Source organism: Salminus brasiliensis, chromosome 1, assembly GCF_030463535.1.
Source record: "Salminus brasiliensis chromosome 1, fSalBra1.hap2, whole genome shotgun sequence".
NCBI classification, from domain to species: Eukaryota; Metazoa; Chordata; class Actinopteri; order Characiformes; family Bryconidae; genus Salminus; species Salminus brasiliensis.
The window spans coordinates 75,029,127-75,041,785 of NC_132878.1; the positions used below are offsets into that span (position 1 = coordinate 75,029,127).

The 12,659-nt window shown below is 39.8% G+C and overlaps 1 protein-coding gene across 1 annotated transcript in view; it reads left to right on the plus strand.

The window, feature by feature from the left end:
• plcd1a (phospholipase C, delta 1a) overlaps window positions 1-12,659 on the plus strand; it is a 31,052-nt gene that overhangs the window by 13,515 nt on the left and 4,878 nt on the right. The window contains exons 3-10 of the mRNA XM_072688871.1: window positions 1,126-1,354; window positions 1,639-1,768; window positions 3,824-4,052; window positions 5,344-5,545; window positions 7,217-7,361; window positions 8,045-8,197; window positions 10,941-11,090; window positions 12,046-12,202. Of these exons, the coding sequence (XP_072544972.1) occupies window positions 1,126-1,354; window positions 1,639-1,768; window positions 3,824-4,052; window positions 5,344-5,545; window positions 7,217-7,361; window positions 8,045-8,197; window positions 10,941-11,090; window positions 12,046-12,202 (1,395 nt within the window). The remainder of the gene's footprint in view (window positions 1-1,125; window positions 1,355-1,638; window positions 1,769-3,823; window positions 4,053-5,343; window positions 5,546-7,216; window positions 7,362-8,044; window positions 8,198-10,940; window positions 11,091-12,045; window positions 12,203-12,659) is intronic.

Consider the following 12,659-nt stretch of genomic DNA (forward strand, 5'->3'; position numbering starts at 1 on the left):
CAAAAGGTTCCATTTTTGTCTCATATATTCATAGGACATTCTCCCAGAAGCTTTGGGGCTTGTCAATATGTAGTTTGGCAAGTTCTTTTTTATGATTTTGTTTTCAACAATGGTGTCCTCCTTGGTCGTCTCCCATGAAGTCCACTTTGGCTCAAACAACACCGGATGGTGCGATCTGACACTGATGTTCCTAAAGCTTGAAGTTCACCTTTAATCTCTTTAGATGTTTTTCTGGGCTCTCTTGTTAGCATTCGTATTATCCGTCTCTTTGATTTGTTATCAATTTTCCTCCTGCGGCCATGTCCAGGGAGGCGGGCTACAGTCCCATGGATCTTAAATTTGTAAATAATATGTGCAACTGTAGTCACAGAGACATCAAGCTGCTTGGAGATGGTCCTACAACCTTTACCTTTAACATGCTTGACTATAATTTTCTTTCTAATCTCCTGAAACAACTCTTTTCTTCCCTTCCTCTGGTCCATGTTGAGTGTGGTACACACCATGTCACCAAACAGCACAGTGACTACCTGTAGCGATATATATATGCCCACTGACTGATTACATCTGTGATGCTAATTAGTGAACACACCTTGATTTAACATGTCCCTTTGGTCACATTATTTTCAGGGGTACCATCATTTTTGTCCAGGCCTGTTTAATGAGTTCACTTTTTTTAAATAATTGATTTTTAACAATGCTTCAACAGAATGTCGCATTTTGATTAATTAATTTTCATATAATTTTTTTATTTATTATTACTTTTGTCAGATTCAAATTATTTCTGTGACCATTGTGGGTTTTTCTTTCATTAACTGAGAGGTACCAACAATTTTGTCCACGTGTGTGTATATATACACAAATAATATTAATATGTAATAAAATACTTTATATAAATATTTCTTAGTTTAACTTCTATTTAAACAGTCTATTTAAGAATATCTTTTAATCAATGTAATTTTAGAGCAATTCTATTGGTCTGTTTGAGTGTACAGAGCAGCTACAGGGTTCGAACTGTGGAGAAATCTAAAATTGGACAAAAATTGAGATGTTTTCGATTGGACAACAGCAATATTTTGTTATTTTTTTTTATGTTTTAACTCTTTCCCCTGTTCTTTTGTCCCACAGTCTCCATAGAGGACATTGATTCCGTGCGTCAGGGTCGAGGCTCAGAGAGCCTGCAGAAGTATGTTGATGACTCCTTTGAGGAGCGCTGCTTCTCCATTGTCTTCAAAGGCAAACGCAAGAACCTTGATCTGATGGCCAGCTCCCCAGAGGAGGCCAAGCAATGGGTGACTGGCCTGGAAAAAGTCATCACACACATGAGCAACATGAACAGCCAGCAGAAGAGCGAACAGTATCCTTCAGCAGACACACTACCTGGTAACCTAGTTAAGTGTCTGTTTACGCTTGCGGTTCATGCTGATTGGTTAATAGACGCTTCCATTATCTTATCAAAATAAACCAATTACAGTTAGTTTAATGCATCCTAAATTCATGGCAGGCTTCCACATTACTCGTACAAAAGGAGTCTTGAAGTGAGTGTGGGATGCAAGCTGACTTGGTTAAGCCTAGATTAGGCCTTTTTCAAAAGTAAATTAGTTGCCACTGGTGAAGATTAACCTTACATCAGAGTTAAAGCTGGATCATTGGCTGCATGCGGAAAGCAGACAAGAATGGCGACAACATGATGACCCTGAAAGAGCTCAAGCACTTTCTGCGGCAGATCAACATTGAAGTGGCTGACACCTACGCCTCTTTGCTGTTTGAGGTATGAAGACAAATAGATGAATACTTTATAGTCTTCAGAGAAGGTCAATAAGTACCATTGTTTTCCATGATACAGAACACACTGGCCAGTTGTATTAGAAACATTGGTAAGAAATGATCAGCTCCACCTTGCTTGCTGGTGTACAGTCCGTTAGCTATCATCTAGTCCTTCATCAATGGTCATTTTCTGACTGCAAGACCATAGTTCTTAGGATATTTTTGGGTGGTTCTCCACCTACCCATGACTTTTGAAGTGTGTAAAAACCCCAGCAACACCACCATGCCAATACCCTCATACCAGCGGCACACACACTCTACCATACTATGCTTATTGTGCCAGTATCACTGCTGTGTTGACAGTGGTTTATCGCCAGTGCTGATTCTATGGTGGATCGCTTGCTCTATTGATTGGTGGGGTGGAGGGAAGGCTCATAAATTTGGCAACAGCAGATCCATTTAAGGATTCTTTACAGAACCAAAGTTGTTCTTCTGGTAGTTGCAGCAGAGAACCCTGTGCCATCTTTAAGCAGTGCATAACCTGTCTCTTTAGCTTCTGGGCAAGTCCAGACTCATTGGTAATCATTACCAGAGACGTTACCAGTATGAGGATCAAGAGAAACTGGTGTGGGCTCCTAAACCTCTCTGTACTCCACTGTCCCACTTGTCCCTTTCATGTTTTTCCTGCTCTGCAACACCAGTTTCAGCTCTGTGGGGCTTGATCTTTACATTAGAGCTTGTAAAACACCTATCAATTACAATATGTTGGACATTTTTGGAAAGTAAAGGGCTTTTTGATGTACCGCAAACAACAGGTAGTCCCAGGGGTATTACAAAGGGTTCCCTGAAGGATCTTTTAAAGGCTTAAAGGATGACTTAAAGCCTAAAGAACCTTCGCTTTTCAAATGTAAAGGTTCTTCGGATGCACTCTTCTTTTACAAAATTGGTTCTGCAGGGAACCAAAAGTGGTTCTAGAATTGCATCGCTCAAAGATCCTAAGAGTGTAGATAGCTAGCACCTGTCCAACATAGACTTTTAACACAAAAACAGAAATAACGTAAAACGGTATAGTCAGGGGCAGGGGCAGTGGTGGCTCAGCGGTTAGAGCACCGGGCTAAGCTGCCACTGTTGGGCCCTTGAGCAAGGCCCTTTACCCTCTCTGCTCCCCGGGCGCTGGAGTTGGCTGCCCACCACTCTGGGTGTGTGTGTACTCACTGCCCCTAGTTCACTTAAATGCGGAGGACACATTTCGCTGTACAGTGTACACTGTACAGTGACAAATATGTGCACCTTTACCTTTAGATGTAAAGCAGAGAGCCACAAACTAAAGGACTGAGCGCTCCCTTTGTCGCAGGTGTGGTTTGTGCTTGTTGGAACCAGGTGTGGTGGTTTCTCAGCGCCAAGCTCGTTTGTCGCACCTCCTGCTGCTCCGCCTGTTTCTCTTTGCATTTCCACCTGTTCCTCATTTAACATAACTGAGGGATGCACAAATATTGCTTGCCGTGTGAAAAGCCTTAATTGCATTATTAGTGACTCACTTTAGGTGTGGCCTTATTTTGTCCTGTATTTTAAATGAAGTCATACTCTAACCACTGCACCTCCTCTGTGTGCTAATATGGTTTTATTTTGGAGATCAGCGAGTTTTTAGATCAGGCAACTCGAAGAGTGAACAGCTGCATCCAGATACTTTACTGAAACTTACTGAAATGTCCTGTCCTAGAACCGGCCTGATCTGGTAGCTATTTGGATCCATAAGCCAATCGGCTCTGCCAGTATATTTACTGAGGCTATGAGAATCAAAGAAAGCAAAAAGCAAAGACCATTGTAGTAAAGTATGCAGATGGTAAATCTGAAGGTTGTTTCGAGGGAGGTACAAACAGCGAAAAGTGCACCTCCTATTGGTGTCTGCATTTGTAACTGTTTAAAATGTAATCTGTCCATTCTGAAAATTTTGTGGTGGAAGTACATGTTCAAATAGTGACACTGTCAGATAGATGCATTGTATTTATGCAGAACTACTCTCAATAATCTCATTATTTAGTTTTCTATCCTTGTGTAGAAATGTGACACATCAAGATCCGGCACTTTGGAGGGGGACGAGATTAAGCAGTTTTATGAGCTGCTGACCCAACGTGAGGAGATCGATGTGATCTATGGGAAATATGCTCTAACGAACGGTCAGATGAGTGCGGCCAACCTCCTTAGCTTCCTGCAGACCGAGCAGATGGAGTCTGTGTCTCTGGAGGATGCGGAGAAGCTCATTGAAGTGTATGAGCCAGACGAGACGGGTAAAAGATCAATCAATTGTGCCAGTCTGGGCTTGTAGATGTTTTGGTTGCTGTGCTGAATTGCTTCATGAAATTCTGCTTGTGTGTCATTTTCCGTTGAATATGAATTGAGTGTTTAGCCAACAATCTAATTTACACTATATACTATAAAAATACAAATGTATGTTGCAGAGCAAACATTTTGGTTTATTGATAAATGTATATATTGTAAATGTGGTGGCACATAGATGGTGAGAGTCACTGCAGCCATGCCCACTGAGTGGCAAAAAGACCGCCAAAGTGGCAGTGTTGGCGTTTAGTGTGAGTGCTGCTAACACAAAAACGAAAGAGAGCTGTTGTGCTGTACAAACAGATTTTGCAAGAATTCAGAGCTATCCTTTACAGACTGATGGAAGCTAAAGAGAATAGAACCTAATGGATTGCTGCAATTCACAGAAACCACTAGAATCCAGGCAGCGAAACTTGTGGGATCTCGCTAAGTGGTGAAGTCATGCTCTGAAAGTGGGGGGGGGCTAAGGTCACTGTAGTTGTGAATTTAGCAACATGTTAAGTTCTAATAAGAGAAAAAGCTAACAAAAAGCTAGCAAACCTAGCTGAACCAGTCTATTAAATGAGCCAGAAAACAATTGAAAATGTTCCTAAGACCATTCACTCAACTTTGTGCTCTCATGTATAAAGTCAGCGTGATTTGAGTCTTGGTTAGCTGGACATTCCTGGCTACACACGATGTCCATGGACCACTGGTTCTTTGGTAATTGGGATGGATCACTGTTGAGTCCAGCTGCTTTTAACTTGAGCAGATAATCACTTGTTTCATTCCCTGTTTGGCCTATTTCCCTAATAAATGCACAATGCTGCACAATGTTTTGCCACCCAGTCTGACTAAAGGGGCATGTTCCAGTGGGAACGTGATGTCAGTGCATCCCCTCTAGAAAACCAGTGCAGTATTGTTTGGAAAATAGACTCTATTTAATTTTAGCCAAAAAATAAGTGGAGATTTTGTTGCATTTGTCAATAAAATATATTAACAATGTCAGACTAAACCAGTCTATCTGAGACTTCTTAAGTCAACATGATTTATGAATTCAGTTTGTACAATACTAGCCTGATAGCTATAAGCTACCATTAATCGTTAGCTATCCTTGCCTCATAACACTCATAACTAAAACAAATTATAAAAATCTAACCTAAAGACACCAAACACTAAGAATGTTTTTTAATCATGTTTCTTTCAGATCGCATCAGTCATTTAAAACTTGCATTAATGTGTATTATTTGTGTACTACTACAGCCAAGCAGCAGAAGCACCTAACCAAAGATGGCTTCCTGAAGTACCTAACCCATACAAAGAGTTCCATTTTGAATCCTGCACACACGTCGGTGTACCAGGACATGAGCCAGCCCATCAACCATTACTTCATCTCCTCCTCGCACAACACATACCTAATGGAAGACCAGCTGAAAGGACCCAGCAGCACAGAGGCCTACATCAGGTAAGAACACCTACTTTTTGCAGCTGTTGTTTGATCTGTCCTCAGAGCGACAGTTTTTACAAGAAAAGATTAGCTTGGTGCCCAAAAGTGCTTCTTTTTTAACTTATACCCACACACTTGTCTCAAACCAACCTGAAATAGACTTGTGGTTTCAGGTTCCTGACACTGTAGGACATACTGTTGTCTGTAAAGCTTATACTGCACCGCTCAGCTCTGTGGAAATCCCATGCCTAAGGGGGCGTTCAGGTCATGCCTTTTTAAACTCAAGGCGTGCTGCATCTTGTGCTTAAAAAGAAGCAGGATGCACTTCTTTATAATGGGGGGTTAACTCATTTGAGGGATCGTAGGTAAGCATGAAAATGTATATTTTTATAATAAAATACACAAAAAAGGAGCAGAAGTAGCCTCCAAAAGCAGCAGTAGCTTAGCTGCCTGCACTTGTGCCCAATATTACACATGCAGCTTCCAAAAAGCCTTTTTACTTTGTATGACATAAGCAAGCTAAAAAAGCACTTCAGACACAAAACATGTCTTGGCTGATCAAGTGATAAGGGCATAAAGGGGTGTAAATTTCATGTGGTTCAGATGGGTATTGGTGGTTGGCGGTTGGCCACCATGTCCCAACAAGTCTGCGACGTTAGCAATAAGGTGGTAGAGTCATATTTTTGCCCAGACTCCTGAGGAGAGAGCTGGTAGGCCCCTTTAGGTTCCGTGAACGTGTGAAACTGACGTTATATAGAGTTTCTTACTGCCCACTTCCATGGTACAACAAGAAGAATTGTGCCTTCCATAGCAAAATCATCTACATGCATGAGAATGCTCAATTACACGTTGGCTACATTAGACTGATGGCTCTAGTGCAAAGCTAAAAAAGCAAACCTCAGACACCAAACATGTGATCAAGTGAAGAGGGGATAAATGGGTGTTTTACCAAACTATTCCTGTAACTTTCTAGCATTCACTATAACAGTTTTAGCATTAAGGACTTTTTTTCATGTAGTTAGTAAAAAGACATGCACACATGATATGTACAGATGTGGACAAACGAAGAATCTTAAGGTGCTGAGTCAAGTCAAATGAGTCACGGTGTTAAAAGTCATAGACGTGTCATGTGACCTCTGTGAAGGGGTCGGCTGTAGTTAATGCGGGCTGTAACGGACACTGATATTTCTACATAATGCTGAAACATCACGATTAAAGGCTTTGCTGTGCACGATAACATTTCACAACCGAATCTAATGATAAAACAAGCAAAAGAAGGTTTTATGCAATATATGCAAATCCTGAACCATTAATATCATTTAATAACCTCTGTGTATTTAATTTCTCCGGATTCACTGTGAGAGTAGACTGCAAATTATCAGCAACATCTGTAGCAATGCCCATAATACTGTAGCTATTTTTTTTTTATTAATTAAAGTTTAAGATTTAAACTTGTGACCTTTAGAGCAGTCTGCTTAACTTTCGTATATGGAGCGTATGGACTGGGAAGTGAATAGTAAACTTAACAAGTAATTACCAATTACCAAAGAATCATAGAAAAGGCGTACCATGATCTGGGCCCTTTAATGATGTTGACTGTCATATAGTGGATACTGTGGATATTTAGTGGAGACACTAAAGACTGAGGTAGTTGATGTTTGTGGTACTGGCTGCTGTGGGCTGTTTCAGAGCACTGTTGAAGGGCTGCCGCTGCGTGGAACTGGATATCTGGGATGGACCTAATGGAGAACCGCTTATCTACCATGGCCACACACTCACATCCAAAGTGCTCTTCAAGGACGTCATCAAAGCCATCAGGGATTACGCCTTCAAAGTGAGTAAGCCAGTACTGTCTGGAGTCATAGAGCATTCATTCATTCTCTACCAGCACATTAAGCATTCAAAAGGTTAGCACATCCAAACTGCAGGAAACTGGAGGCCTAGTAACTAGACCTGCAGTTTAGGCAAATGTCTGTCTAAATGGCATAACTTGGTTATGCTACAATTTTCTCATCCACTGGAAACCTAAACATGATTGGTCGATTTCACAAAAACCTTGTATCTCCAAAATGGAAACTTTCAGAATGGAAGTCAATGTAAAAAGTCATTTTGGAGCATTTCTATTGGTCCATTTATTGTTATGTTTTGTCAAAGTAAGCAAGAATAAGTGCTAGTTTCACATTATGTAAAGTGGAAAGAAATTATATACAGTGGGTTGAAATGACACAAACTTTATGTTGGTCAGTCCAGCTTCTGAAGGCTTAATCAATGGAAGAGCTGGCCTGGCTATATCTACCAAGATTCCATTAGATTTCTTTTTTTGTTGTTGTTGATTTTTTTTATTTTTTTTTTATCATTTTTATATACTCTGTATACATAAGTGTTTATCATATGTCTGGTTAAAAAGCTAGTTCTGACAAACATGTCTCTGATCAGCTACATATTTTAGAAATGGTTGGTTCTCTGGATTGTATTTCATTGCAATCTGTTTTTGGTTTTGTGGACTTATTTTGGCAGGCATCGCAGTATCCAGTAATCCTGTCTCTGGAGAATCACTGTTGTGTGGAGCAGCAGAAACTCATGGCCCATCATATGATCTCCATTCTGGGCAGTGCTCTTCTCGTACAACCGCTGGGAAATGAGTTGCCCACCGCCTTGCCATCACCAGAGGTCAGCCATGATTTACATTTTCATTGTAAAAGTCTTAGGCACTCATATGTGGTTCAAATAATGTATTGCTGTTTGTGTACAAGATGTCTAATCATAGGTCTAAGGGTAATTACACTGCTTTTTAAAAATTTTGACATAATTCAGCTGTTAGTGTGTTTATAATAGGGGTTTTGTCCCAGACAGAGATTAAAGGGAATCATGATGTCATGGAATCATGAAACTGATTTTTCCTCACTTTCTATTGTTAAAGTTTCAAATAATAGATTTCTTAAAGATCACATGTTTCTTTTCCTGAATCTTCAGTGTAACAGTTCTGTTATGAGCTCCTCTAAAGCTGTATGATTTGCCACAAATATCAAAAGGTCACTTCCCTCATATGACTTCCTCGTCATGTCTATGTACTTCTCTTTTTTCTCTTAAAAATGTACATTCTTGTATTATGCAGAACTCAGGATTAGGAGGGCCTCATTACATTCAATAACCCATATTGATTTCCCGATAAAAAAAAAAAGTTTGATGTTGAAAACTCACTCCATGAATTTAATAAATTCCACGTTACCATTCGGATACTGAGAGAAAAATGGCCATGACGCCCCAAAATGCAAACAAGTATCAATTAAAATCACAGCTGCAGTTTTTTTAACCTGGACCTTTTTGAAGGAAGTACAATACAGGGCAGCCAATCAGATGCACATGTGTCTTAAAGGCACAGTAACAGAAACACCTAGTTTAAATGTAAGTGGGAAAGAGAGGTTGGATTATGAATGATGACATGCATCATATTTTTGGTGCATTAATCCATAGAAACCTTAGTGGATGGGGATAAAACAAAATAGGATATGGAACCCTTAAACTTAATACACAGTCCACTAGTAATCAAAAGTCAAAAGCAGGACCCCTTCTCTCAGATTAGGGGGCTATTTCTAATGCCTTTTTGCAAGAGTTGGGGCTTAGAAGTGCTAGCAGATGAATACAGCTGATTTAGTGTAAAATTGGGCCACAATAGCTTGCTTTCCATTCGTGGAGAGTTTGTTGCGTAGAGCTGCAGAAGGGCTCTCTTTCTGGGAGTGTGTTCTGTCTTTTACTTGGCGATCTTCCCACATTCTTTGTTATTGGCCTGGGGGTGTGGGCCCAGGACAAGAATGCTTTTTCCTACAGAAGAAGTTGTTGCAGAAAACACACTCATACACACATGAGGAGGAGCATGGAGTCATCTTTCAGTCATATTTACAGCCTCCACACAGGGTGTGTCCTAATTTTCTGAAAACAGTGAGATCTATGCCTTTGGTACTGCATGTCTCTAAGCAACAAGTAATTCTGCTTTTTGTGATCTGTCTTTTTCAGCGTCTGCCGCAGGCCTTTCACACTAGATCAGTTTCGGCATTTACATAGAAGCTTCACTACAGATTAGCATTAATGTTCAACTATCCATGTTCCATGCACCATCACTATCGATTTTTATTATTAAACATAATCATTAATGCAAGCGCTATAATAAATGATATTTTTAAAAGCTAGTAAATGCTAAACAGCTTTATTTAATCTGCAGTTATTTTCATGTTAATGCCTCTTGTTGCATTTTAGAATGGACTGTTCCAGCCATGACCCAATTCTGCCTCAATTGATTAGGAATTAATTCCTATTAATTCCTATAATTCTCCTATTTGTAATTGCTGCCTCTTTCATTCCTGTCTTCCTCTTTGAGAACCCTTGAACGCTTAGCACAGTTGAAAAGCTTAGTAAGGAGTTGTCAGGGTAGAAAGGAGCCAGGTAGAGAATGTTCTGCTATAAAAGGGGGTATCAACATTTGGATGGTTGCCACCCTCTGCTATATAATAGCGGGGAAACTGACCCTGGATGCTGTCAGTTAGCCAAGACATGTTTAATATCCTGTGCTTTAGTTTACAAAGGGATCAACATTGCTAACAAACACAGGATATGGAAGTGTCAAAATAATGAATCATTAATATGTGTGTTTAAAAAAAAAGGGACTTGAGATGTTGTTAAAATCAAGTATGAAAACCACATAAAAGAGAAATTCAACAAGCCTGAGCATCAGTGTAACCGAATACACTTTAGCCTTGAAGCTGTCCTCCAAAAGGGATCTGTAACAAAACACTAACCTTCATACTAAACACTAAATTACAAAAAGGAAAGAGACACTCCTATTTTACTCCTATAGTTTAAGTTTCAGTTAGTAAACTTGGCCATGATTGCAGGGTGTTATGACTTTTCTGATAAAGACAAATATAGCAGTAAATAATATCTTTACATTTACATTTACAGCATTTAGCAGACGCTCTTATCCAGAGCGACTTACAAGGTTACTCGTATTACAGAGGTGGGCCAATGTAGTGTTAGGAGTCTTGCCCAAGGACTCCTATTGGTGTAGCGCAGCATAGTCACCCAGACCGGGAATCGAACCCCAGTCTCCCACATGCTGTTGTTGTAACGCAATGGCAGGGGGTGGTGTTATCTGTTGCGCCACACCAACCAGATTTGACAGTATTACTGCAGTGATTTTGCAAGCAGGTTATGTTAATCCGACTCTTTAATAAGAAAGAATGAAATGCTACAATATTATGCATCATCATCATCATACACATAATCTCTGTGGATTCAGGGAAGCTTTGTTATAGAATTCTGTGTGGTGCATGCCTTTAGGTGCATGCCTTTAGAAATGGATGTAAAGAATATGAAGGCTTTTGATTGTGTAAAGCTAAATGTGGTTTTCCTCATGCAGGAATTAAAGGGCCGGATTCTGGTTAAAGGAAAGCGTCTCAATAAGCTGGATGCAGCATTCAACAACAACAACACTGTGGACATAGACAGTGTGTCTGAAGATGACGAGGCTGCAGAAGTTAAAGAGAATGACCAGAAGACCAAGCCGACGGTACGTCACAGACATATCAATACAAAGAGGAGAAGGTGGTAATAAGTAGCATTTTATTTATAAACAATTTTAACAGATTGTTTTATTTTCTAGTTTTTATTCATATTGTAAACTTTACAAGTAATGTGTTTAAAAAATGGCCAGATTTATTTTCTTGGATGCACAAGTGAAGTAAAGTTCTCATCTCATTCACTGATTGCTTAAAAGGATGTTTAAAGATCCAAAAGTGGTTCTTTTATGTCATGACTGTGTGTCGAGATCAGTACGGGAACCTTTTCAGGAGTGTGGATATGATTGCTGAGAGGGAGTCGAAGAAACAGAATAGTGGTAGAGAATCAGTTCCAGAACATGGGGAAAGCATTTTATTATTCTAAGTGTCATTTGCACACACAAAGCCAGACAAATCCCACAAAACCCACACAACGTGTTTCAGGCAATAGAGCACATTTCCATTTACAAATCTGAGGTTGATAGACTTGATATGGAATCTACACACGCATCTCCCACAGGCCCCACCCCAATAAACCACAAGATTTTAATCTGGATTGCATATCGCCTGGATCATTTTACCTTAAACTAAACTCATCCTTTATTTGGTGATCCATGTTGTAGAGTCAAAAGGGTATCTTCCAAAAAAAGGATCTGGGTTGCACAAAATCTGATTGATGAAAATGGTGCTTGGATCTTCCATGGTTTAAACAGGTCATCTGTTTGCACATGAATAAAGTGGGAAGTCAGAGAAGACAGAGTTGCTTGTTCATATACCACATTTAAGTAATGTGCAACAGACTGACTGATAGAATTTGAGTTCAGCACCAGGCGTTTCAGTGTGGAATGTTGTCTAATTAAATGTAGTGTTTTTCTTGCAGCTGATTTGGTGTAATACAGGCCATAATCAAATGATAAAAAAAACATTCATTGTGTATTAAATTGGCTTATTTCTAAATTCTTTTAGAAATCGAAGATGAAGCTTGCTAAGGAGCTGTCCGACTTGGTCATCTACTGCAAGAGTGTCCACTTCAGCAGCTTTGAGCATGCAAAAGAGAAGCAGTCCTTCTATGAGATGGCATCCTTTAAGGAAAGCAAAGCTAAGCAACTGGCAGAAGCTTCAGGTAATTCTTCTTTTTATGTCGTTTACATCATATGGTTCAGCAGACCCTTTCTTACTCTGTTTTTGAATGTGCATGCATGTGCTTTTGAACATCCGACTGGACTCGGAAGCAAATAATTTACACACAAAAATTAGTTAAAATAAGGTGAAGTGAAGGTGCACCCGTTGCACAGAGGCGTTCAGTTGCACATACAATTTATAATCTCCATTTAAAAAAAAAAAATAAATAAATAAAATTTGAACATGGAGTAGGTCACCATGCCCAGTGCTAAGCACTAGCTAGGTGCTAGATGCTAGATGACAGGTTCCTGAAATCTGTGTTGGTTGCTGCAGTTGACTTGCCTTACAATCCAGTGACTGGCTACGTTTTCCAAACATGCAACCCATCTATAAAACTCCCCTTGCATTTGACTGTGAAGCTGTGGAACGGTATTCTTTAGAGAGATAAGGCTTCATCC